The 27,586-nt window shown below is 35.2% G+C and overlaps 1 protein-coding gene across 2 annotated transcripts in view; it reads left to right on the forward strand.

The window, feature by feature from the left end:
• The window catches only part of CUL2 (cullin 2), a 41,007-nt gene extending 16,892 nt beyond the window's left edge, over positions 1–24,115 (forward strand). For both annotated transcript variants that reach the window (XM_050970844.1, XM_050970843.1), the window contains exons 7-21: positions 5,366–5,462; positions 5,553–5,663; positions 6,896–7,058; positions 8,238–8,362; positions 9,908–10,015; positions 12,052–12,111; positions 12,507–12,635; positions 12,753–12,839; positions 13,357–13,509; positions 13,884–13,961; positions 15,702–15,768; positions 16,848–17,050; positions 19,506–19,607; positions 20,307–20,423; positions 23,499–24,115. In XM_050970844.1, the coding sequence (XP_050826801.1) occupies positions 5,366–5,462; positions 5,553–5,663; positions 6,896–7,058; positions 8,238–8,362; positions 9,908–10,015; positions 12,052–12,111; positions 12,507–12,635; positions 12,753–12,839; positions 13,357–13,509; positions 13,884–13,961; positions 15,702–15,768; positions 16,848–17,050; positions 19,506–19,607; positions 20,307–20,423; positions 23,499–23,630 (1,732 nt within the window). In that variant the 3' untranslated portion in view covers positions 23,631–24,115. The remainder of the gene's footprint in view (positions 1–5,365; positions 5,463–5,552; positions 5,664–6,895; positions 7,059–8,237; positions 8,363–9,907; positions 10,016–12,051; positions 12,112–12,506; positions 12,636–12,752; positions 12,840–13,356; positions 13,510–13,883; positions 13,962–15,701; positions 15,769–16,847; positions 17,051–19,505; positions 19,608–20,306; positions 20,424–23,498) is intronic.
• Positions 24,116–27,586: the final 3,471 nt, after the last annotated feature.

Below are 27,586 nucleotides of genomic sequence, written 5' to 3' on the forward strand. Positions count from 1 at the left end.
TCTATCAGCTTTACTCGTTGTAGCTGTGTATTTGTGGCTTTCATGTGTAGAAAAAGGCAGTGAATTACCTGTAACCACAGAGTAGTGATCTTTCTGTTTCAGCAATCCTTCTTATCAATGGAATAGGGGAGCAGTTAGAATAATTGTCCAGGTCCCATAGGATGCCTTTTGCATTTTTCTCCACCTGATGCTGTCTGCCTTTAGCTTTTGTGCTGTCAGTCAAGTTAAGGACCAGGCCTTGGGCAAACATTTGCCAAAGCCAGAGAAGCTGTGTTTGCATGGAACCCAGAACACTTTGCAAGTGACAAAGCTTCTGGGTTTCTGTTTTTCAGATCAGTACCTTCACTTAACATTTTTGGTGTTTGACTTGAATAAAATGAAGATAATTATTTTTTGTAGTTTGAGGGAAAGTTATTATTTTATTTCTAAATATCTTTCTTTTTTTTTAATACTTCTAAACAAAGCCAGAGAGCTTGGGACTTTTAAAGCTTTGAGTTAAAAAATTTACCTTCTAAAGAAGCCAATTTAGAAATAAACAGAAATTTTGGATCTACTACAGATCTTGTGTGTAGTTGTAAGTTTCATCAGTTTCTGCACTCTTACCACGTTTAGGATGCAACACTCTGGAGTTGCCTAATGACTGGGATTTTTTTAAGTGATTACTCAGGTGACCAGACTGGTGTAGGTAAACTGAGGGGGAGAGGTATTTTGGCAGATTGAGGTTCCTTAAACATGCACTTGGTCAGAAAAAAATCTGTAAGTCATTGAAAACCTAATTTTAATAGTTTATTTGTATTTTTCATTCCTGAATTAAATATTTGACAACAAAGTAACGGATATGGTGTCTCTTTTGGATGGCGTTACTGAAGCCAGGAAGTATTTATTTGCTTCTACTTGTTGAGTCATGGTTCCTTTGTAGCCAGGATTAATAGTGCTTTATCCATCTTTACTCAAACTATTTTTACTAAATAGAGATTCCCTAATTCATGGTGAAGAACATTCTTCTTTGTTACATCATGCATATTGATGCTGGAGACTTGTCTTACTTAATGTATGTATTTCACTGGTGGGTGGGAGTGGAAATGTGTGTGAAAACCTTTTTTTTGCCCCACATAAGGGGCAACAGACATCTGATGCCCCTTAAAATAATGATCTTTATTTAGCTTGAGGCTGATTGTGGACCTCCCCAGGGTGTTTAGATCAAGGCTGTCACTGGCTTTGGGAGGCATTAGATCTTGAGGCTGTAACAAGTTGTAGCTATTTCTTACTAAACTGTTTGGAAACTTTGAAATAAAACTTCAGTCATGGTCTCTTAATGGTTGGATTTGAATTTTTTTCCCATTCTTTATTAGGGTGTCTTTTGTGTGATCTCAGAGAAGTTAATTCAGTCCTGCTTCTCAAAATATACATCCAACAATTCATATTAAGTTTCTTCTAGCCACTTGGTGATCTGCATGTCATTAATGAATTACATAAGAGAGAACTACTTCTTGTAGCTGGTTTTTTCCTGCTGTCATGAAATGCAGTGCTTCCTGTGGGGATTCTGAGGATGGCCTTTGCATGTAACAAGTAGGCTTGTTGCCGTTCTTTGCTGTAATTTCTGTGGTCAATACAGCGCTTTTAAGAGGCAGTTTTGAAGATGCTGCTGCAAGTGATTTAAATGTCTTTTAGCATTGAGTTCAGTAATTCAGGGATTTAAAAGGCAGATATCCATAAGTTATATCTGTCAGACATGCAAGAATATGCATGGGAATAATATAACTTTAAAATTTTAATAAAATTGATAATGCATGTTTATGCTTAAAACCTCCTCTATTCTACACCTTCCTCATAGTAGTTGTTTGTGCATGGTTAAGTTTATTAAAATGCTTTAAAAAATTAAATTAATGTAGATGAGTCAGTTGAACTACTTCTAGGCAGGAAGTTTGTGTAGCATACAACAGTATGTGGAGTTGATAACCAACACTGTAGTAAATTATTGCATATAAAAGTAGCTTTGTTACTGTAGTGGAAAAGGTAGGGAAGTAGAGCCACAAATTCTTCTTTCAAATGTTACTTTATTGGTGTGTTTAACAGGATTTTTAAGAAGACTTCTGACTACAGCCTTGAGCACACCAACTTTTTAGAAGCTATAATCTTGTGCAATACCTTATATATTAAAACTGACAATAAACTTTTTTTTATTCATGAAAATGAAGAAATACAAGTAGTGGCCTGTGGCTCAGCTGAACAAGATGGCTAAACTGCTCTAAGAGTTTACTGACACTGAAAAGGAGCAGGCTGTGCTCTACTACCTTCTGTGTGCTAAATTTGGTGCCCGCCTAGTTCCTTAGTGACCCAACTCAACTGCTAATGTGACAGAAAACCATCTTGGCTAATGTTTCACCAAGTTGTCACAAGTCAATTCAGCAAAGCATTAGATGAATGCCAAAGCAAAGGAAGAGAGATGGAGGGCTGTGAGCAAAAGGGAACAGGATTAGCCCCCTTGAACAGCAGAGAGTTCTTAAGTCACTTAAGCCTATCTTGTCTGACTGCGCTCCTAATATAGAGTTCTGAGTATAACACTTTCATCCCCCTCCCTCTAGCCCAAGCATTCCTCATACAAGGTGAGCTGAATATTAAGTTAAGCATTCTTGTTTCAACACAACAGGAAGCTGACAAGATCTTGAATTGTGAGAAAATTCATCTATGAAATTCTTAAAAAGAAATAATTTGGAAATTACTCAGGTGCTATCTCAAATGACAGTGCGATTAGTACAGACTAAAACTTCTCTACTAAAGATAACTAACACTTTCTAACTAACTGGACCTATTCCTGTCTAAGCTTATTACATTATCTGTACCATTTGTTTGAAATGAAAGCTATTGGAAGTTAACTTTTTCAAAAGTGTTTGGAACAGTCTCATCTAGTTGACAATTAATTCTGTAAGTAATTGGCCTTGAAAGACCCTTGGTCTAACACAGCAGAGCACTTTTGATGAATTTGATATCTAATTATTGTACCTGAAACTTTAAAAATGTTCTTCTTTGGGGCTGTAGTAATACACTGTACCATACATGTTGAACATCCACCATTAGCTTGAGTCTGAAGACAGGAACAAGATGGAGTTAATATAAACCAGCACAACTTTCTTGTGCATGTGTTTTGTAGCGTTCTCCATTTCTTTTGGAAAAAAGTAACTTGTCACCACCTGAATTAGTGGAATTTATGTTAATCTTTTTATCCAGATTCCTTTCCTGTACCAAAGATATCCTGTGACATCCCTGCTTCAATCTGTATTGCAGCTGCTCTGTAGCTTTATGCATTTATGCTGAGTGCTGCCAAGAAGGAAAATAAATGTTTCATAGACTTTTACCTTTGCAGGGTCACCAATTCCATTTTAGTGTGGCACTTGTTCTTACTACTACAGCTTTTGTGAAAGTCGTCCTTAAAATTTCTGTTACATTTTTTTGAGATTTGCACTACGCATTCCTGGGAGCAGAGTGCCATTGGTGTAAATAAAAAACTGAAGTGGCTGCCAGAGCAGGCAAGGCCTGTTCTGTGCTGGGTTTGTTTTCATTTATTACCTTTGAGCCATCTGACCTCTGCTTCAAAAGCTTGTTTCCTTCCTTCCAGCTCTTCCACAGACCATGTCTCCTGTACTCTTACAGTTCTTTTCTAATGTTCCTTTGAGTCCCCTGGGTCTGGCCATTGCTGCCCCCTCCCCTCCCACACATGTATGGGCTCAGGTCTCAACTGGCCTGTGAACTGAGCAGAGGAAAGCTGGGACTTGAGCTGTCCTTCAGTGATGCTCCTTGTGTTTGTGTATGTGAGAGCTGGGCTGGGCTGTCTCTTGCCAGAGCCCCATTTATGATATGCTCAGCTTTTAGTTCTGTGGCTTCCTATGCTCCATGGCCTAGCCTTGTGTTCACAGGCTGCATGCTTCCTGCAGCTCTCCATGCTCCTGGGCCCCTCTGGGCTGGAGGTGCAGGCCCAGGGCCGGTGGGACTTTTCCCTTCTATGATTCTGTGTGGCTGCCTCTGCCATCATAACCCAGACCCTGCAGAGAGATGTTGGCAAGGATGCAGGGTGTCATTACATGTACCCAAAGCCAGGTTTATTCCATTGGTTCAGCTCCCACAGCCAGAGGAAATCTTCCTGTTCCCTTTGTGAAAGAATCAGACCATCCCTGATGGAACCCATCAGTTCAGTTCATCTGTAATGGATGATAAAGCTGCATAAACCATACAGTGACTGTTCTTTATCTGTTAAGAGAGCTAATTCTTTACACCCATCATGAGCTGAAGTTTTCATTTCTGAATCTGCAGTATCAATGATTAACAGTTGTGAATACATGAAGATGATCTGGTGTGCATAATAGAATGACTGCTGGTGTGGCTGTCCTGGTAAACCTCCACAGCTCCTGGGTATCCTCTGGAGTTTTTCCTGATTACAAAGCAAAATAAATGACATTAGCAAAATTACTTCTCTCCCATTTCACCCCAGTCTAGATAGGTATATGGTAATGTTCATCTTTGATGTTTAATCATAAATATACTTTTGTAAATTATATTTTAGTCCTATTTAACACCTTAGGAGTTAGAGAATATTTTTTAAACTTAGTTGTAAAGTACATATGAAAAGTGGAATTTTTGAAGAACTTTTCATGTCTGAAGAGGAAGTCTGTGCTGTTTTGAATGCTGGTTATTTCACAGTCTTTGCAAAGGACTGAACACTAGTCTTTTTAGCATGCAAAGCACTTGTTTTAATTACTGCTATTTTCACCTGAATGGAACTGAAGACAACATTTTCTTCACTTCAATTCCTTCATTTGAAGATTAGAACTTGACTGGAAGATGTAAGATTTTCCTTTTCTGTATGATGCATGATTAAATATTGTGACATAGTGGGCCAGGTGTGTTATTTATTCTACTTGAAATCTATATGTTGAATACTAAATATTCAGAAAAGAAGACAGCATACTTCTTGTTGTGGTGCTGGTAAAAAGGATGGATTTTTTGGAAAGGGCAAGAGTGTGAAGGTAGTCTATGTAAAAAAGGCTACAAATATGAGATGGAAATTACTGTAGCTTTTAAACTACTTCCATAGAGTATATAATTTGGAATACTTAGACCCTTAGCAAATACTTGGAAATGTTATGACCTTTAAATGCTTTTGTATGTTTATGAATAACTATCTCAACAATTTCAATGTATATGAGAGAAAGCAGTGCATTTTTTATTTTAAGATTAATCTTCTTTAATTTTGCCAGTTTGAGTAGGGGAGTTTACTGGAAAATGTTTTCATCCAATTTTATTTAATTTGGCTAAAATGAGTTACACCAGATACCTGCATTCTCATAAATGTTGTCTTTGTCTATTTCAGTGATCGCTGTGGAGAAGACCCAAACCAGAAAGTAATCCATGGGGTTATTAACTCCTTTGTTCATGTTGAACAGTATAAGAAAAAATTCCCCCTAAAGGTAGATACACATTTCTGATTATGTATTTTTAATTTGGAATGTCAATCTGTGTATACATTATTTATCCTTTAAAAAAATACTCTCTTCTAGTTTTATCAGGAAATTTTTGAGTGTCCTTTTCTGAATGAAACAGGGGAGTATTATAAACAAGAAGCTTCGAACTTATTGCAAGAGTCAAATTGCTCACAGTACATGGAGAAGGTAGGAGATTCTTCAATACACATGCAATAATTAAAATCATTTTACTGATGATACATGTTGTCCTCTACAGTTCTCATAGTTGTTCTTCATGTTATGCTTTCATGTAATGGAAATGGTACTTTTTAGTGACATGGGTAATCTGAATATAAACTACAAACCTTGCTATGGGTGGACAGTCAGTATCAAAATATTTCATAATAAATGATGACTCAATCATTTGAGTATGTGAAAAGTCAAAAAAAATAAATCATATCAGGTTGGTTAGTATTACTTCCTCACTTCCTTATTTTCTTTCAGTTTGGAGTAGGGTAGCATTAGAGTTTTAGCAATATGTGGTTAGAAAAGACTTCAGTTATTACAAAACATTATTTAAAATTACATACTCTGAGGTGGATTTACTTTCATTTTGCTTTGTGGTGTATGAAGTTATGTTGTGGTTAAATTACTTGTAATTCTTATACTTAGTTTAGGAAAACAAAGATTAATACAACACTAGGAGTCAGTTCTTGGTCCTATACTGTCTGCACTACCAAGATAGAAGAGTTGAGAAGAGGGCTGTGAGATTGCTTTTAAGCTAATGGTTTCACACCTGTATTGAAATTCAGGGGCAGGCTAAGACTTCAACTAAACCAAAGGCAGTTTTTCCTATCATTAGCAGTCTGCAGCTGCACTACTCTTCCTAGAGCCCCCTCATATTCACAGGGTGTAAGTGCTTTTATGGCAGTATTCATGTGACTTATTATTTAACCTATTTCCTTCACTGAGTTATAAAAAAACATTTTATTAATAGCTCAGATGTACTCCTGTACCTATTGAGCAGATGTTTTACATACAAGCAGATGGACTGGGAATAGTAAAGTGTTTCTTGGAGTTCTCTTTTTGTTGGGTATTCTGGTAAAATTTTCTCAGAAGGAATAAGAAGTATGGTACGAGAAATTGGGGAAGACTAGTCACAAGGTTAAAGGGAACAAGAAATTTCAAGATGAAAACTATGGAATGCTGGTAGACATCTAGTAGTGACCAAGCCTAGTTAGTACTCAGACTAGATTATGTTCATTCAGTAATAGCCTAATTCAGAAGAACAAATTAAATTTTTCATCCTGCACAATTTCTTTTGCAGCTCTTATTACTTGCTCTTGTTTCTCATTCTGCATACATACACTGTTGTACATTCTGGTACTTTATAGGTTGTCAGTATTTCTTCAGCTTGCAGTTTAAACTCTTCTGTGTAGGTTTTAGGTAGATTAAAAGATGAAGAAATGCGATGTCGGAAGTACTTGAATCCCAGCTCATATGGCAAAGTGACTCATGAATGCCAGCAGAGGATGGTAGCTGATCACTTGCAGTTTCTACATGCAGAATGTCACAATATTATCAGACAAGAGAAAAGAAGTGGTAAGTCTCACTGGTCACAAAAAGACTGAAATGGTTTTTTGTTTTATTTACTTAGCATTGCAATTTTCTGTCTTTTTTCAATGACCTTCTGTGCATATAAGCATTTTCAACTATGTTACTTATCTAGAAATCTCCATTAAACCCTGAATGACATTTTTCTTTTAGCATGTAACTAATTTTTATTCCTCCAAGTATATAATCAAAACCTTCTTTTTACTGTTAACAGTCCTTCTTTCAGCTAATGCTCTTTCTCTTTCCTTGTCTTAGTCATCTTAAAAACACACTGAAGTCCTGTAGAAATGATCATATTTCATGGTTGTATTTTCTTTTGTAAACCAATGGCTCTGTCTTAACAGATTTCTTCATCATCACTTAACAGGTCAGGCTTATAAAATATTTTGGCATCTTTTCATAGCCACTTTTTATTTTCCTGAATCTTTTGTGACCTCTCATCCCAAATCTTTGTTACAGAAGGAGATGCTCTAGTAGTTCTATTCCCTGCCTGACTAAAAAAAACATGCTTCCTGATGACTACATGCCTCTTACCTTTGAAAGAATGCTTATTCTTGCATGAAAGATGGTATCTCTTATGTGACACAAATTTTTTTTCACAGTCAAACTCAAATTGTATTTAATAAAGGTGTGTTCACTTTCCAGGGAATCGTTCAAATTTGATCAGAGTCTGGATCTGTTTTGTTTGGTTTCTTTTTTGGGAGTGTGAGGAGGCAAAATATAATGAAAAAAGCAGTTGCTTGTTTAGAGTTTTTCTCACCTGAGAAAAATTTCAAGCTACCACTGGAGGCAAATAAAAAGTCAAGAAGATATCTAAACTGATTTTAGTCATCTGCTGCTAAGGGAGATTAAGGAAGGACAGGTTTTAGAATAAACTGGCACACTATTTCTCCACACTAGCCCATCTCTCTTCTTAGAGTCTCTCCTAAAGAAGCTGTATTGGAAGGGTGAGGTACTCCCAATGGCAGGACTCAGTAAACACTGATAATAGGCCTACTCTTTCATTTTTTTCATTTGTCAGTGATGTAGTATGTGTTAATTTTTTTCTTTCAAAACAGTTGGTCTTGCTTCTGTCTTTAAAATTTCTGGTGGAAATTATGACACTATATTAAGTGTTAATTTTTAGTGTTTCTAAGTGTACTCCCTAAAAATGTATCTCTGTTACAGACATGGCAAATATGTATACTCTACTTCGGGCTGTGTCAAGTGGTTTACCTCATATGATTCAGGAACTACAAAACCATATCCATGATGAGGGCCTTAGAGCAACCAGCAATCTTTCTCAGGAAAATGTGAGTTTCCTCAGGCAGCTGAAATGATTGTTTGATTAATATTCTTGATTGAGTGTTTGCCCTTCTACTGTTAGTTGGCTTTTTTAATTTTGCCTGCATAAAATTGGTTTGTAATTTGATGGATAAGTTGTAACTTCTCATCAGCATGGTTAGCTGTGCCACATTATCTATCCTGAGAGCTGATTGTTGTAATTGTTGTCATCCAACGAGAAACAACTGCAGGTAGATATTTCTCAGTGTTGTTTGCTTAATACTGCCAGGGTAAGTAGGTCCTTTTGTTCCATGTATGCTTTTTTCCCCTGAATTTCTCTTAAGTCAGTGGCATTTGCTGTTCTGGTATATTAGAAGCCAGTGATTCCATTTTGTAAAGACTTGACATCCTGTCCTGATTTCAGTCTGGTGGTTTTCATAATAGCTTTGTAGTCATTTTGCTTTTTATTGCCATGTAATTTCTGAAAATATTATTAGATTATTTATTTTACTAAAGTGTGTTAAACTTTTTTTCCATTTATGTCTGTTTAAATTACTCAATTCCATTTTTGTTTCTCCAGCACTGCTGTTCAGAGACAAACTACAAGCTTTTGTTTGACATTGTATTTGTGCATGTGTTCATCTTGCTGTCTCACTTTAGGATGGTGACTTTAGCTGTCCAGTGTTTCTGTCTATAATAATACCTAAACACAAGCTGTTGTACATTCTACTCTGTTACTGACTGCACAGGAATGCTGACTATTCTGTGACTCCACTGTAACTTCAGTGTGCATATTGAAGTCTTTAGTAGTATAGTTTGCTTTCTAATTATTTTTAGGTTTATTGAACTTACTCTTTCAAGCTAGTAGTGTCTACTCACAGAAATAAATACAGACCCATGAGGGTGGTGACAATTCACAGCCTTATGTGGATAATTTCAGTGTGAACTACTCATTCTATTGTATAAATTATGTACTTTGAAACATTTTTAATGTGTGACCTGAGAATGTACTTGGGGAGTTATGCTACAGAGCCAATGCCTTTTACACTGTTGCACTTGTGCCTGCCAGCTTGTCTGTGTAGGGACTCCTCCAGCTCATGTCAGTCATTTCTATGCAGAATATAATGCTGGAATGTGGTGCATGAAATTCAATTGGTAACTGCCCTATGTAGGAAAATGTGAAGAGATCATTCAGATTTTCTGTCTCTGAAGTCTCTCTGTAGGAGAAGCAGTAGTTTATTGTATCAGTTGCTTGATTGCTGTATTTATGTTAGCATTAATGATTTTTGAAAAGGCTAGTAATGGATTTTATTAGAAGGCATGAGAACAGTATAGACTCAAATCTAGATTGGATAGCAGGACTGTAAATATAACCTTGACTTTTTATTTCCAAAACATGCTCTAGCATCATGGTGTAAGAGTACAGCAGAATCCATCCTCTCAAAATTCACTGTAGTATTAACTTTCTCAAAAAAGAGTAATTAGTAAAAATCTACAACTAATGTAGATATGTTTATCTTAGATACTACTACTTTCCTCACTAACTTGCTTTCTGTTTTATCTACCCTTTTTAGATGCCAACTCAGTTTGTGGAGTCAGTTTTGGAAGTACATAGTAAATTTGTTCAACTGATCAACACTGTTTTGAATGGTGATCAACACTTTATGAGTGCCCTTGACAAGGTAATTTTTACTTAAATAAAGAAAGCATCAGAAAAAAAAATCCAGGACCCTGATTCAGGCTCACCAAAACTCTTCATAGCACCAACACGTGGTCAATGATAGTTTATATGCAGTCTTTCTAGTTTAGAAATGCAATTGAGCAAAAGACAATCCAGTGTAAGGGAAAATATAAATTAAAGGAGACCATTTTAATTCTTGTTTTCTGAAAGAAAGACCTTTCTTTTCATCAAATTTCAAAACACAAAAATGGTGCTGATCCATTCAGTGCAAATGTATGTGCAGATAATGAATAGGCAACTGGTGAGGTTTGAGAAGTTTCGTAATTTTTGCATGCATTTGAACTTGAATTTGCCTGCTGAGATAATGTTTATCTCTGAATAGTATTAGTATTACTTCCACAGAATCTTTGCTTAGATTTTTCAAGTTGACTGCAGAGAATATCTGGAAACTTACATTACTTCAATCACTGCCATGATAAGTAACTTTTTCCAGGAGAGAGCTGCACTTGAATTTAAATAAATAAAGGGAAGAGGCTTGCTGCTCTTTTATTTGAAATGCATAGCCATGCATGTATTCAAGATAACAGTTTTAATTGTCATGAAGTTTAATAATAATAATTATTAATTATAACAAATATTTTCTTTCTTTTATTTCCTCTCACAGGATGCACACATACAGTTCATTGCTCTTTTGTGCTGTCTAGAGTAGTTGCAGTTTGTAGTTAATGTCCAGAGTCTAAGCTTTGACAGTTATCGGTCAAGATTAATCTGTAAAGGCATAATGGAGAAAGTAACAGTGATGGTACCAATAATAGTTGCCCATCTGTGTTTGTGACATTGATAAAAGAATTATTTAGCATTTTAAAACAAATATTTCAATACCAAATACATTTCTCTCTCTGTTGCAATTAATGTCATGTACCAGAAGGTGGAGTAACACAAGACTGACAACTTCATTTGCTGGCACATAGACAGACAATGTACTTTTTCTAAATACATCACTTCTTCTCTCCATTGATCTTTCTTAAAGTAAATACCTAAAATATTGACTTGCTGTTAATTTTTGATGATGACTATCAAAATCGTAATTGCTGCCTCCAGTATTATTGAAAAAGATTGCTCCAAGCTTTAAAGAGTTTCCTATTTCTTGTCAAGCCGTGCATTCTTTTCTCAGAGGAATTCTAGGGACTTATTAGCAAATTTTGCAATCTTAAGGTGTTGTACAGAAGAGTTTCTTGTCAGTTTGTCTTTATAATGATAGCAACAATATTTTCCTTCTACAGAGGAACTATAATTCCTGGGACCCATGATAATGCAGTATTTTTGATTCACTGTTAGCTTACAACACTAATTTAAATGTGACTTGTAGTTTAGAAAGTCTGTTATTCTGATAATCTTTTTTAAGTTCTAAACTGCCATTATCTCTTTCCTTTTTCATCATATTCAGGTTTTCTTCAGCCACCATATTGTTTTTACTCCACTACTTCAAATTTCCACTTTCAACAATATATTTTTCTCCTTTTCAGTGTATGAAAAAATCCAACATTATTGGAGGTGAAAACCAAAAGCACTTTCATTTCTTACTGTTGTGAACACATCATAGAATTTTTTCAGCTCAACAACATGCTGTTGATGTGCTGCTGCTCAAATCTACTTTATCTGCACTTATTCCTAAGTTTCTTTCCATCCATTCTTTTGGACCATAATATTGCTGTATACCAAAATCATAATACTTTGTGAAGTTTCTAATCAGAACTTAATTTGTTCTTTGGTTTTCTGTAATTATTTGTATTCTTCTATTCCTTCTACTTTTAACTTAATTCTCAACTTGAAAACGTTTAACAACCAAATTCTCATAAAGCAGTAATTGAACCTTTTTATGAGTAATTTCTTTTTTTATCCCCTTTTGTGTAGTTCAGCTTTATAGGATTGCAGATGGTCTTTGCCCTGAGGATTTTTTTGATTTTTTTCAAATTTCATAAAAGAGAAAAGTTTAAATCATTGACAATTTTTCTCTTTGCTCCATGTTTTATGTAGGCTTTGACATCAGTGGTTAACTATCGGGAGCCCAAGTCGATCTGCAAAGCACCTGAGTTGGTAAGTGATGCACACAGAAAGTAATAATTCTTGTATAGAACCATCCAATGGATTGCCATAGGGCCCTTCTCATGCATATCCAGCTCTCACACTGGGTCACACTCAGGTGTGTATTTTAGTAGTTAGAGCTTAAGCTGCACACACATTTTGTGAGTTTGCAAAATTGCTACGGTTCTAATTTTTGGTACAGACTGTATTTTCTGTGGGTGCAGAATGTATACCCATGAATGTTTGCCCATGATTGCAGCCCTTATATAGAATGTGAGACAGTAGACTGTGACTTATTTAATATTTGAACTATTGTAGACATTTGGAAATACCAAATATCTTGGCATACATTTGTTCTCAAGCTTGACAAGTAGTTTTGGGTTTGATTTTTCTTTTTTTAATTTGAGCTGGCCAAATACTGTGACAACTTGTTAAAGAAATCAGCAAAAGGAATGACAGAGAATGAAGTAGAAGACAAGCTTACGAGTTTCATTACTGTTTTCAAATACATTGATGACAAAGATGTATTCCAAAAGGTAACTTTTCCTATTCAATAATGGTTAAAATGCCACATTTAAAGCCTACTTGAAGAATGTGGTTATGCTTCTTAAAATCCTTGTCTCTGGTTTTTTTTTTTTTTTTTTTAAATGCAGTTCTATGCCAGAATGTTGGCAAAAAGATTAATTCATGGTCTGTCTATGTCTATGGATTCTGAAGAAGCAATGATAAACAAACTAAAGGTAAGGTAATATTCTTCTAACACAGAATAAACAAATATAGGAGGATGCAGTGTTGAGAGGGAGCAGCAGAGGGTGCCAGACTTAACTTAACAATTGGTAAATCTGTTTCCAATAGCTGAAAGCAAAAGCTAGTGTTAAAGTAGTCTGTGAAAGATAAAAGGCATCACCTCAAATGCCTATCACCTAGGCATTTGAGATTTTTATGGGGTTTTGGATAATTTTATTAGCTTGTTCAAGTCATTCATGTTAACATTTAAAAAGTACCAAGGACTTCCATTAGCATGTCTATCTTTTGATTTTATAAAACAATGTTTTTCAAATAGATTAGTGTATATAAGGTGAAACTAAGATAAATATTATTTAATTTTACAGTATTTGGTTTTATTATAACTAGTGTTTTCTGTAAATATAACAACACTTCTGCTGACTAGATTTTCATATTATATTAGTGAAGGAACATAGTTTATATGATGAGTACTGTTTTCACTTTGAAACCTGTTACAATATTTCTTCACAGCAAGCCTGTGGTTATGAATTTACCAGCAAGCTCCATCGAATGTACACAGACATGAGTGTTAGTGCTGATCTCAACAACAAATTCAACAACTTTATCAAAAACCAGGACACAATCATTGATTTGGGAATTAGTTTTCAGATATATGTTCTACAGGTACTAATGTATGTTTATTGCTGCTGAGTTATTTGTATTTACCTTTTATGTTCTGATAACAAATATACAATTTTTCTAATTATAATACTACTTTATATTGGAACTGATGGCCTGTGTTCATTGTGGAATTATTTACTCTCCTAGTGTTTCTTTGTCAAATCAACACACTAGGTCCCTAAACAGTAGTGATACGAAATTTCAATCTTAATTAATACCTCAGTGGGGTGTGCAGAAGTGATCAGTAAAACTTCCTGAGTTATTTGATTGTCTTATGAAATAATGCACACTATACATCCACTTAAGAGTGTTATTTTTTTCTTAATATATATGTTGTATGAAAATGTTAATGCTTCTATTTTTCCCAATACTTTTAGGCTGGTGCATGGCCTCTAACTCAGGCTCCTTCTTCTACATTTGCAATTCCTCAGGAACTGGAAAAAAGTGTACAGATGGTAGGTTAGTAGGAGGCTTCCTATAAACATGTGGAAAATGTAAAATCACTCCAAATGAAAAATTATCACTCTAACAGAGGAAAAATTTGAGCTGCTTTATTTTGATTGTAAATTATTTCTATCACGTTTCCAGTCCATATGCAATGTGGAAGGGTCACCCAAATACCTTACTCGATTTATGTATGTATTTGTGTAGCTTTTTCACATCTCTCTTCTATACTTTGTGATTGCTGAAAGAGATGCTAATAAATGCAATCAAATGAACTACATTGGTTCTTTGCTTCAAAACCAACTCTTAATATTTAGATAAAAGCAGATTCTGTTTCTAATATTAAATCTGAACAGTCTTAATAGCAGATTAAGATACAAGTACAGGTTTCTTGTTCCCTGTTTTATAGAAACTGTTCAAAGTTAAGCTTCGTGCAAACTTCTCTAAAGCTCATTTTATGATTTCTCAAAGCAGTAAAGGTTTGGCTTTAGCCAAATATTTTCTTCTTACGTGATTATTTCTGCCTTGTTGGAGGTATTTTGTTGCTTTTGATTATATTATTGTATTCTAAATGTTACCTGTACAATGTTTGTTGAAAACCAAAATATTTATGTTGATCTTTGCTAAGGTGTATTTGATGGTGAAGTACAATTTAGGCAATACACATTTTGTATTAATGGACATAAGAGGTTTTTACAGCTGCTTTTATACCTTAAATTGCTATTTGATGTAAGTAATAATGGCAAATATCTTTTTTTTGTGGTGAAGGATCTTTTTCTTGTATTACTACTGAATATTAGGACTACTTATTCAGCTTTAGTTTCCACTTAAGTGGCACTCAGTTTTAGCAATATAATAGTTTCTGACCCAGACTATAGGATCACCAGCTGTGATGAGATTTTGCTGTCTTTGTGGGTTAAAATAGGAGTATTGTCAGTTGTGTCAGTTGGAAAATTGGTACAGAATTGTGTGTCAGAAGCAGCTCAGAGTCTGGGTTGCTTGCCTAATATCACCATTTTGCCATTTTAAAGGAACAAACTTATTCATGTGTGACGTAGGTAAAGATCAGTGATTTAAATTAGAATTCCTTAAAGTACCAGAACATGACCTTGAGGGGGAGTCTTTTAAAATTGTCTGGCAATGTCTTTATTTACTGTCCAGTTTGATGATTTGACCCATGGAGAGAGTTCTCTTAGGATTCTGGCAAGGATTTAGAAAGAAAAACAAAGTATTGCAATTGCACTCTGAAGTATGTGAGTACCTGTGTAACTGGGCAACCTCTTCAGCACCTTTTTCTGAGACTGATGAAGCTTCCTGTAAATATCTATTTATATGAGTAGTGTGGTTTTCATACTGTGCAAGCTTGTGGGTGGATCTCTCTAATTCTTAAAGAGATCAAAATTCCCTGTTTATATGTTCTCCTTAAATGTTAATCCAGACCAAATCACAATAAGCCAAATAGGTGTGTGTACACAGTGTTGGCATTGTGGGGTTTAGGGAGTTTGATCTCATTTTAGGGAAAGGTTTTTTGTATCTGCTGAAATTCTCCTCATTATCAGAGGTAGACCTTAAATTAAGATTCAGTCATCACTCATCTTCTAAAGGAAAATGCTGTCACAAATGGATCTGCAATGTTTTCATCCAGTGTGATGGACATAAAACCAGTATTTCTTCATTAGGGTGGCAGGGTGATGATAAACTGTTGTGAGTAGTTATATGTGTAACTAACTGCTGTTCATTTTGTTTTGCAGTTTGAATTATTTTACAGTCAGCATTTTAGTGGAAGGAAGCTTACTTGGTTACATTATCTTTGTACAGGTAAAAATAAGTGCTGTGCTAAACTTATGATCTAACAGTTGCTTGCTAAAAGTTCTTTTCAAATGACAAAAACATGGGGAGTTGGAACATTATTTTACATATAAAGTCAATGGATGTATTTTGTGTTATAAATTAATATTTAGTACTTAGATTTTCCAAAATTCATGTCTTGTAAACTTGTGATTTATTAAATCCAAGTAAAACTAGAGTTGTATGTTCTTAACTGCAGAAAGGCACTGCAGAACTGCTGAGTTAATAACAATTGCCCTGGAATTCTTTCTATAGTATAGATGTTCCTTACATAAATACTAAATAATTTTTAAAATGCATATTATACTATTTTACTCAGGTATGTATCTACATAAATACATACTTTTAAGTATTTAGTATTTATTATTAGTATTAAGTATTTATTTTAGTAAGTGCCAGTCAATCATGTTTTATTTTAAGTGCTTTCAGTATCAGGCTTTAACAACTGAGCACTGCAACATATCACATGGAGGTGAAAACCATAGCCCACAACAATGTAATATCATGAAAATCTAGTTCTGGTAACAGAAGGTTGCTGTTAACTCACACTCACCTTCACACAGAAAATCTAAATCTGCTTTCAAGTAGATTTCCTCAGTGCTTTTTGTTTTTCACTGGAATTTTAAAAATGTAAGAATATGAAAAATTTTTGATGGACAAGAATTTTACTTTGTTTTTAAATCTTCCCTTAAATAAACTTCCTCATTAATCACTATTCTGAGATTCTGTGTAAGCTGTTAATTGAAATTTATGAATTGCAATGTGTTGAAGCTACTTGGAATTTCTTTTTTTATGATTATTATATATTTATTACTATTATATATTGCACTATTTGTCTAGTATGCCTAGTTAATCAGGGTAGGGTGGTTGTTATAGGCCCCACTGTATATGTGTAAATTCACAGCATCAGTTGTCATTGTTCCTTTTCAAGTGTTAAATACAGACTTGAGTTGAATGTCTAGAAATGTATGAGGAGCTCTGGTAGTTTGGCTTCAGATGACTTTTCACTCCATTTATCTGTTTATAAAATACTACTTGTATCGTTACAGGTGAAGTAAAAATGAATTATTTGTGCAAACCCTACGTAGCCATGGTCACAACATACCAAATGGCAGTGTTGCTTGCCTTCAACAACAGTGAGACTGTCAGTTACAAGGAGCTTCAGGACAGTACACAAATGAATGAGAAGGAGCTGACAAAAACCATCAAATCTTTGCTTGATGTCAAAATGATCAACCACGACTCAGACAAGGTATGCCATAATGATATTAAAAAGTTTAATGTTGTCAGTCTTGTCATTCTGATGTTTGTTGAGGATATTTTAAAAATATCCATTGTTTACTTTTATTTTTCTAAGCTTTCTTTTTGACCCTTGTGCAAAATTGTAAGTCTCTACTTATAAGGAAAGAGACAGGAGGAAGTAGGGTGCCTGTCATACAGGCTTTCTATACCTATAGCAGCATGAAAAGGTAATAATGCAAGGATTCTTTATTGTTTCTGTTGCCTTGCTTTCAAAGTTGTACTGAATCACTGGAAGGAGCCTGAGTAGTAAACCAAAGTGTTACAGTGATCCTAAAAAAATATTTTGGGATTTAGAGACTGAAAGAAAGAGCAACTGTGTTCTTCCTTGCAGACAGATTACAGGAGCAAGAAAGAGAGCAAGGAGGACTTCTGTGAGAGGATTTTTGCTGCATTTTGACGGACTTACCATTCCATGAGTTTCTTGAAATTCCAGTAATATCTGAGCTTTGTTTGTGATTCAGGCAGTGGTTGATACTTCTTTTTCTGACTCTCTCATCCTTCTGTGTAGCCTTTGTGAAATCTTTTTTCCAGTACAGCAAGGGGCACAGACTTTACTCTGTTAAGTAAGAAATACTGCAGAAGTGCCTGTGCATCCCATACATACAAAGCCTGTGCTTCCAGCTCACCAGAAAGCTCACTATGTAGACAGTATCAGACAGAAGGAACTGAGATAAGCTGTTCAATTCGCTTACAAGAAGAAATCCAAAGCTGCTCTGACAGCTGCTTTTGTTTTTAACCAGGAAAATTTTAGAAAATGGAAAGTGAGATCACAAGGAAGATCTGGTGCTTGGCTGAAGCATAGGACATGCTTCCAATATCTAGAAATGAGCTCAGGTTGGAACAGTTGCTGGGAAGATGTCTGTTAAACCATGGGTCAAATAAAACGCTGGGAAACAGTGAGACCTTTAATAATCTTAGAACGTTGCCTGTTATTTAAAGGATTTAGATTTATTTATGTCCATTGTATAAGGTTCACCCAGTTTCTTAAAGTTTATGTCATAGAAGAAGGAATTATACAACTTTCCAACCCTTTTTCTTTTTAATGTTTACCATTGCATTTTCCAGTTCTTTGCCTTCCAGACTACTGTATTCAAGTGTCTTTACTATCTCTGTTTTCTTTGCATTCCATCCAGCAATGTGATAGCAGATCTGTAGACAGTATCAGCTTACTTATTAAATAAACAAGTGAGCTTTAGTGGCTTAAGCAGTGGAATTCAATACACAAACTTCTCTTTACCTGTATCTGAGCCAAACAGAAAAGTACAGTTGTAGTTTGCTTTTGCTTGTTTGTTCATTTTGTGAACGGGTGTGGGGGAAAGAGCATGAGAAGTTTCATCTCAAAATCTTCATTGGTTCATTCGAATCATGCTTTTTGAGTTCATGCTTAATACACAATTTACTTTGGTTTATATTCAGCCCTGTCAGCAGAATAATGCTATAAGTTAATGTTAGCCTGTTTTTTGGTAGCTTATTATTATTTTTAAAGCTCTTGATCTTTCCCCTTTCATATTGTATTTTCTATACTATGCCTGGTATCCTGGTTTTTATATATGTATTGTAACAAAAGCTATTTGTTGCAAGATACAAAATTAGAATTAATATTGGTTTGAGTGCATATTTAGATAAATATTTTCTGTGTTTACTAAAATGTTTGTGCTTTAGACAGTTTGGCAAGATTCCAAGGTCTCAGAATCCCAGTAACTTTATTCTGCTGGAAATTGGTAATACTTGTACAGACTCTTGCCTGGAAACTGCAGAGATCTGTCCAGTCATGCTGTGTTGAATGTAAAGGTGTTTTTACTGTAGGGAAAAAAAAATGTTGTATTAATAATAATAATCACATATATATATATATATGGAAAAGAATCGTGATTTTGACAGGAAGAAATTCAGAATCTGCATGTAGATGTGCACTGTAGATGTTGCAGTCTGTCAGCTGTTTCTGCTATAACATATCAAAATGATTAGATGCTTTTCCTTAAATTCTGGAAGAAAGCTTTTGTAAAAGTTATGAAAGCAGCAGCTCCCCTTTAAGGTCCTGTCATAGATAAATGCAAATCCTACTTTCTTTGCAGGGAAAAAAAATATTTTAAATGAAGAGTGTTTACAACTAAGATAAACTATCAACGTATTAAAAGAGAAATTACTTGCTAACGAAATTCTTGCATGGCAGAGTTCTTCAACAGTGTTTTCTGAAATAGATTTGATTGCTGGGTCAGTTAAACTAGCTTTAAAAATTGACCCGGTTCAAGCAGCATTTTAGAATTTCCAGCTACAAATCTGAATTTTTTTATGTATGTATTTTTTTATTTTTGTATGTAAGACCCGAACTGTGACTTTTCAAAGTAAATTGTTACTATTTTCTGGTTCCATTCCTGATTTTTAAAAACTATTCTCTGTTGCAGGAAGATATAGAGACAGAGTCTACATTTTCATTAAATATGAACTTCAGCAGTAAACGAACAAAGTTTAAAATTACCACATCAATGCAGAAAGACACACCACAGGCAAGTATTCTTTGCTGTTTCTAGCCTAAATAGCTTAAGAGGCTTATTTCCCTAAAATGGAATTTACTGTGATAGTTTGGTGTAAGCAATTATCAGACTCCATAAGATTTACAAAAGAAATTTTGTAGGTTTAAAGCTTAAGCAATGCAATTTTTTTGTACTTGAAATATAGGCAAGAGAAGATGAAATAGGGAACAAGAAATAGAAGAAAAAGATGACCTAAATGTTAAGACCAAATGGTATTGATGTTTAGTCTATGTCGTGAGACTTTTTTGTTGCTGGTGTTTATAAAGGAACTTGCTGCAAGAACAGCAGAACCAATCAATTATTTTCCTATTGTTTTCTGTCCTTTGGCAACTAAAATCAACTCCTGTTGTTAATCCATGTTCTCAGTGTATCTTCTAAGACATGAGATTTTGTACAAGATAGGTATGTGCTGCCAAACTCAATACATTATAGTAAATTCTGATTGCTTTTCTCCCTAGCAAAAATGTTGGTTTAGTAGACCTTCCTACTCACTTTCATGAAACCTGATATCCTGGATTTATGGACATACTTTTACTGGAATTGAACTACACCTTAATTTTTGTATTAGTTCACCAATTTTAGTGAAGTAAAAAGTAGAGATTCAAGATTCTTTTATGCAGTCTGTATTGGTCTTACTGTGTTTTGAGCATGACTGTTCTTGCTGTGTGGCAGGAGATGGAGCAGACCCGAAGTGCTGTGGATGAAGACAGGAAAATGTATCTTCAAGCTGCTATAGTCCGTATCATGAAGGCACGTAAAGTGCTGCGACATAATGCTCTTATTCAGGAGGTGAGAGAAAGTCCTTGAGCTTGATTTCATGAAAATCTTCAGGGTAGTAGGGTAGAACATCAGACTACAAAACTCAACCATGTGGAAAACCAGTACTCCAGCAAAATTAGTGATAATTTCCCTGGAGTCTATTTTGAACTGCAGTATTGGAGCACTAGCTGGGATCTCTCAATCTCATAAATGTGTCTTAGCACCAAAGCATTAAGTCCTTGCTCTTTCCTGTTAGCTGATTCTGTGCCAAGTGATGTTGTATCCTATAAAAATCATTGCCAGAGCTATGGGTTCAGTTGAAAACCTGAATAGGGACATTCTAGTATGGAATTTCCACAGAAGCACTTAGCCAATTCTGTGCTCTAATCATTATTTTATTATGACTCATGGTTTAAATTTTAAAAGTTGTCTGAGTATGGAGACGTGCACTTTTTAATCCCCTTTTTCCACAAAGCTGTACAGTTCTCTAGATTTTTTATATTCCAGATTAATGATCTGTGAACTGTCACAGGCTGGCTTGGAAGGAAGTGCTATTTCTTTAGTTTTTCTCCCACTTTCCCATCTGCTGATTGCCTGCCTAATTGTATTTCTCATTCCAGCCTAACATTTGCTCCTTCCAACCAGTTGCCAGTTTTACTTTTCTCAACCTTCCAAAGCTCTTTCTTCAGTTTATTTATTCTTGCATCTCTGAGCCTTGATGGATGGCCTCAGAGAAGACTGGTGGGAGAGGGAATTGAGATTCCTGTTTTTTTCAGCCATTTTGAGCATAGAGGTGGGGAGACATTGAGTAATTTGTGGTGATGGAGGAAACAGTTTACCACACCCACTCTTTAATTTTTATTTCTTAAAAAAAAACCTAGCAGCAACAGGGAGTTTGTAAGCCCAGAAGATGCAGTGTGAGACCTCTAAAGATTTTGGATATTGAAGAAGTGTATTTACACAAATAGTCTGAAAGCGAGCTTTATTTGAGAAATCTGATTTTGAATTTTGAAAAGATGAGGCAGCATAGGTCCTGATTTTTCTCAGAATCTTTGGGTTTTTTGTTTCCCATTATTTAAACCATCCATGCAATTATGATGAAATTGTGTAAGGATTTGCAATTAAAACTAGAAAATGATAGGCAAGCCCTTTCGTCTTTGAGAATATTTTTTTTCTGCCCACTGTCAAATTACTAGAAAAAATTATTGAAATGTACTTTGCCTGACATCAGTTTGTAAGGGTGAAATAGATTACAAATTTCTGTGTTTTGGAAACAAATCCTTTCTGGTTGCCTCTTCCTTTGTGTAATGGAAGGGCCACTTACATGCCCTGCTGTGTTTTGCTCTTGCAGGGCTCTTGCAGAATAGCAACATTAGAACCTTTTTCTTCAGCTTTGCAAAAAAGGTGGATATTTTCATGGTTGCTCAGTTAAAAACTAGGTAGAGAGTATAGTTGTGATATTGTTACTAATTTGATGCCATAGTTATTTTTATCATGCTGTTGATATTCTTAAATATAATGTATCAGTTCAAATTTGCTGTTTGACTTCTTGAGTCAGAAGGAATATTTCTGAAAGAAGTCTGTTTACTATGAATAGTTAATATTTTCTCACCTCATTAGTATTTTTTTTTTTCTTAGCTTAAAGGGCAGGATTATACTGTTAGATACTTGAGAGACTCCTAACCCTAATGTAGTTAGCTCTGATTCTAACACTGCAGCACCACACATTTCATTTAGGTTGAGGTGTCCAAGAAAATACTCCAGGCCTTTGGTAGACCTGTATATGTCAGCATGTGATCTTTGTGGTATTATTAATTGTGTTAGATGCACCCTGATACTTTCAATTCTAGCTCAGTACTGCAGTCCCCTGCAGGGCGAGGTAGCTTTTCCTATAAAATGAGTAAGACTGGAAGAGTAGTGGAGGAGAGACATCAGAACAGTCATTCCCAGAGAATTTTTATTCTGACCATCAGGTATTTCTGTCTATCCTTCTTACTTGTACTATCTTTGATAAAAAAAGCAACAACAACGAGAAAACCCATACCAATACAAAACTCTCTCTTTCATTGTCTCTGTGGTGATGACAATCAGCTTCAGTGGAGGGCTAAGTTTGGTGAAATCTGAGTAGATCTATCAGCTTGTTAGCACCCAGTTTCTCCTCACTTGTGGAACATACCAGACCCTTGGCTGTTAGCCCAACAAAACTCACTCTTTTGAGGTTTTTGTTTGCTTTGCTGGGTGAGTTCCACCTGGTGAGTTCTGTTGGCTCATGGAGGGCCCCAGCAAACTCTAGAGCTGGGACAAAGCCAGCCATGAGAAGTTGTAAAGAAAAGTGAAAATTCAGCTGAAATAAAAATAATTTTCTTTACAGAAGAAATAAGAAACTACAGGCAAAATATATTGTGACACTTGAGTAGTAAGATCTGTTTGAAAAAATTTCCTACTTATAGATTTGCACATTCTGTTGATGGAGACAATTTCTTCCCCTTCTCTACAAGAGAATGGGCAAGACTGAGAACTTCTAAGAGACATCTAAAGTTTTTCCTGGAGTGGCAATTTCTTCCACAATGCAAATAAAGATTTTTTTTTTTTTTTTTACAATAAATAACTTCTTACTGCATGTATTAAAAAGTTCCAGCATAGCAAATAGCAAGATGGAACACACTAAATTGTAGGTCTGTCTTCAGTGACTAAAGAAAGAGAAGCTCATCCTGATTTTCTCCAGTTGTAAAGGAAAGGAGGTTAGTGGTAGGGGAACTCCACTGTCATAGTAGTGAAGAAATGTGTTAATATTAGATTAATTTTTAGCATGGATATTTGTCTTCATTTGTACCGTGACAAATGAAGCAAGTGAGAGGAATGAGGAGATCTGGGGAACATGTGGCCAAAGTAACCAGTGAGCTGACCAGTCAGTTTCAGTGTCCTGAGGCTTATACGTAGAGATGCTTTCTTGTTTGTTTTAAATTAACTATTCCAGGGTTATTTAATCCTGTCTTTAAAACAAAAATATACTGAATTTGCCTTAAAGCCTTTAGCAAATATTTAGATGACATTTATAACTGTGAAAAATAAAAATAACACAAAAACTGTGTCTTTCTTTTGCAGGTAATTAGCCAATCAAGAGCTAGGTTTAACCCAAGTATCAGCATGATTAAGAAGTGTATTGAAGTCCTGATAGACAAACAGTACATAGAGCGAAGCCAGGCCTCTGCAGACGAATACAGTTATGTAGCATGATGTTGCTATCCTGCAGGTATGATTGTAAGGAGATCATTGCTGTCACTGTTTGGTGTGTTCCTGTGGGAAGAGGCAGGTCTGTGCCTCCATAATTGGTCACTTGGCAGCCCCTGTTTTTCTGCTGTTTACAACATCACCAGTGCCATGTCATGAGCGTCAATGAAAATGCCTATAGATATTTCAAGCTCATGTCATTATGACATTTCTTAAAACTTTACTAAAAGAATGAGTGAAGTATTGCTGAAATGTGGAGAATTGGTTGGGTACCATGCTTTTTTTTTTTCCTCCCTCCCCTTTCACGTTTGCAGTTGATGTTTTTTAATGTATCTTAAGACAAAGGAAAAAAAAAATCACACAAAAAACCTAAATATTGTAATATGACAGATAACCTAATAATTGTATCTACATTAAAATGTAAAAAAAATGACGAACATGATACTGCTGCTTGTCAAATAAAAAAATAAAGTTATATAATGTGTCTCGAATGATTGTAGAGCTGGATATAGCATTAATGTCTGTAAATATAATTCAGGCCTGAAGAGTAGAAATAATGTTACGTGTTTGGGTTTTGGATAACCTCACAAGTAGGTCTGACATAACAACAAATTTATATAAAACTGAATACCAGGTATGTCATGTTTGATGTGATTATAAAAAATATTTATGGTTAAGTGCACATCTTGTTTTCTTGAGATTAGGCTAATTTACATTCTTGCTGCCTGAAGGCCTCTGCTGTGTCTGTTAATCCCACACTGTAGGAATTCGTTACAAGAGAAAATAAACTGATGTTTGAGGGGGTTTAAATGGTGTAGTTCACAAACACTTAGGAGTAGTTATCATGAACATCAAAGATAGAATTCAGTGGCTTGGGAAAGCATATAGCAGGCTGGTAACTGAAAAATGTTTTTTCTCTAATGTATTGGGTAGAAACACTACATGGATGGGCGTCTGTGTTTGTTTCCACATAAACTCATACTGCTTGTTTCTTGTTTTCCCTCCTGACTCCTATGGTTGTTTTTATCATGTTTTGTTTTCCTCTGCCCCAATTAGATTTCCAGCTGTTAGGGTGAGACAAATCCACAGGCTATTTCATGTCCCGTGTTGTTCATCAAGGTTGGCATGGTGACTGTTCACTCTTAAACAAGCAAACTATCATTTTAAAAGGTATCAACTCTACCACTGGAAGTGAATGGAATTTAAGAGCAGTGAGAGTTTGAACACACTGAATGCCTGCTGCAGAAGAGTTTCCTCATGGCTATGCCTGCAATTATGATTGACAGGATAAATATTAAGTTTAAATTTCTATTTTTGCCAGATTTATTTGAGTGCATATAAAAATACATATGTAGATATATACTATTTGCAGTATTTTTTTAGATTGTGTAGTATCACCTACTAGAAATCCACACATCAAGAACTAATTTTAAAGAAAAGCAAACCTTTGGAGGGAGCTTTCTACTCTTTTTTTCTTTTTCTAGTTTTTCACTGTATGAAAGGCTTCTCTCCAACTCTCAGATTGTTGCTCTTATTTCTTAAGTGGTATTGCATTCATATACTATCTAGAGGGTATAGGAAACTTCCTAGGGTTAACTAGGAAATGCATCAAGACGTGGTGCTATGTTTTTCTGATGTGGATTTTGTTAAGGATGAATAAAGGGCAATAAACAATAAAGTGCAATAAACATCCCTTCCATATTTATGGTGTTTTATGCCACTATGCTAAGATCTAAATTTTTTACGTGGATTTATGTCTTCAAGAAGTGAGGTTTTTTAACTAACTGTAATATGGTGCTGTAGATCATTGTCTAAGGTGTCAGTTTAGAGTTGTCTCTATGTGGTGGGAGACCTGGTGCTTATACTGTCACCAGCTGTAGTAAACAGGAGATACATCAGCATAGATTTTGACTGGAATGATTTCTAATCTATTTCAGTGGGGAGCATTTCTGTGCTTTATAAAAAAAAAAATATTCATTACATCTAAGGACAAAAAATAGGGGCAATATTCTATTAACACACACACAAAAAAAAAGGAAAAAATATTTCCTGAATGCTGAATTAGCACATCCTTTTTCCAGAAAACAAACTAACACTGACACCAAAGTTTCTGGAAACAAATGTGGTTTGTCTTGTAACTTGTATTTGAGTCAACACATTTTAAGCTTGTTCATAAAAGGGTAAATAAAAGCTTTATTTAAATATAGATTCCAGTAGCAAAATTTTAAGGCTGAGTTTGAAGAAGGCTTGACCAGTTTATTTTCAGAATCTTTTCACAGGCAACACAAGAACTTCATTGCTCTAGCCCAAACGTGCAAGGTTTTAACATTACCTTATCTCTCAATTTTTGCATACCTAAACCATCATTTTGGGTTTTAGGTAAGCATGCTGCTGAGTTGAGACATGTTTAGTGAGTTAAAAACATTCATCTGTTTCAGTGCAGTTGGCATCCCCAGATGATGTCTTTCATAATTACACACAAACTCAGTCTTTTCAGTGGCTCTTAGGAAATGTTATTATAGCTGGAAAACATTTTGAATTCTACTTTATAACTCACACCTTCCCCCTCAGGAAAAAAGTAGTGCAAAATTCAGACCCCTGTAGCTGGGTTGTGTCACTGAAATCATTGCTGGCACACAGGGATGCAGTTTATAGTGTGGAGCTTCAGCCTGGCAACCAATACCTTTGGCAAGTGTAGGTTCAAAATATTAAGTGCTAATGGGTATTAACAGGAGGGGCAAATTGGAAGAAAGAGAAGATAGATAAAAATGGCATACAGTTTAAATTTTTTACTAGAAGAAACTGGTCTAACTTAACTGTACTGCTTTTTTTTGTTTGTGGTATGCCTATTGACATGTGTGACCTGCTAGTGTGTAGGAAACCATACAGCTGAGTGGAAACATAATGGTTTCATACATCCCATACATGCCTAATATCAAAGTGCATTTTACCTCTGGCATTGAGTACTGATCATTCTTGCACTAACTGAAAAGGTGTTTCTATGATGTTCTAATTTGTTTTGAGACTGATTGTCTAGTTCTAGGAAAGAAAGGTGTACCTGCATTTTAGTGTGTTCATACACACAAGGCAACCAGAGCTATGAAAGATATTTAATCACCAAAACATAAACTGTTTGCAAAGTAGTGAGTATCATTACTTTCCATGAGTACATCCCCTTTCCAAATAAACAGAGTACAGAAATTGGTCAGTGGAGAAATAAATTTTATGAACTGATATATTTCAGTTATGCTTAGAAAGACATTTCTTATCCTTAAAAAAAAAATCATTTTAAAAACAACTACTGCAACATTATGTATTGATATCGAGCAAATGCTAGTAATTAATATAAATTCTTTATACCCTAGGACAAATATTTTAGGACTGTCCATGCTTTACAAATATGGTAAGTACTTAGAGTTAATTAAACTATCACGATGTATGAAAACATACTGTCCAGAAACAATTGTTATTACACTGATTATTTGCTCTTATTACAAATCTGAATTTGTCTTTACTTGTTTATGGTAAGTTGTACTGTTCTCCTGAGCTGATAAGAAAATGGCATTTTTCAATTTTGTCAGGGAAAAGAAAAAGGGTCAAAAAAGTGTATGAGTATAATAAGTTTAAAACAGTGCAAGATACTTGCGTGGTTTTAAAGAGGAGGGGTGTGAGAAATAGATTTGTAAAAGATTCTGAAAACCTGACTGAAAACTCACAGAGTCTTGTACATCTCTATGGAAACTGAGATAAGGTGTGCTGACTTGGAAAGGCTATGGAAGAGAAGTGACATTGTTGAGAGAGAGATTGAACTAGAAACAAGTTTCATATGATGGCTTTGCAAAAACACCAGATATTTTGGAGAATTGGAGCTGTGAAAGATGCATTGTAGCAAGACTACATGAGGTAAAATAATAGGTGATTGGTGTTAGAAGTATTAGCAGCATTGTGTGGCAAAAGCTAAT

Source organism: Serinus canaria, chromosome 2 (assembly GCF_022539315.1).
Source record: "Serinus canaria isolate serCan28SL12 chromosome 2, serCan2020, whole genome shotgun sequence".
Taxonomy (NCBI): domain Eukaryota; kingdom Metazoa; phylum Chordata; class Aves; order Passeriformes; family Fringillidae; genus Serinus; species Serinus canaria.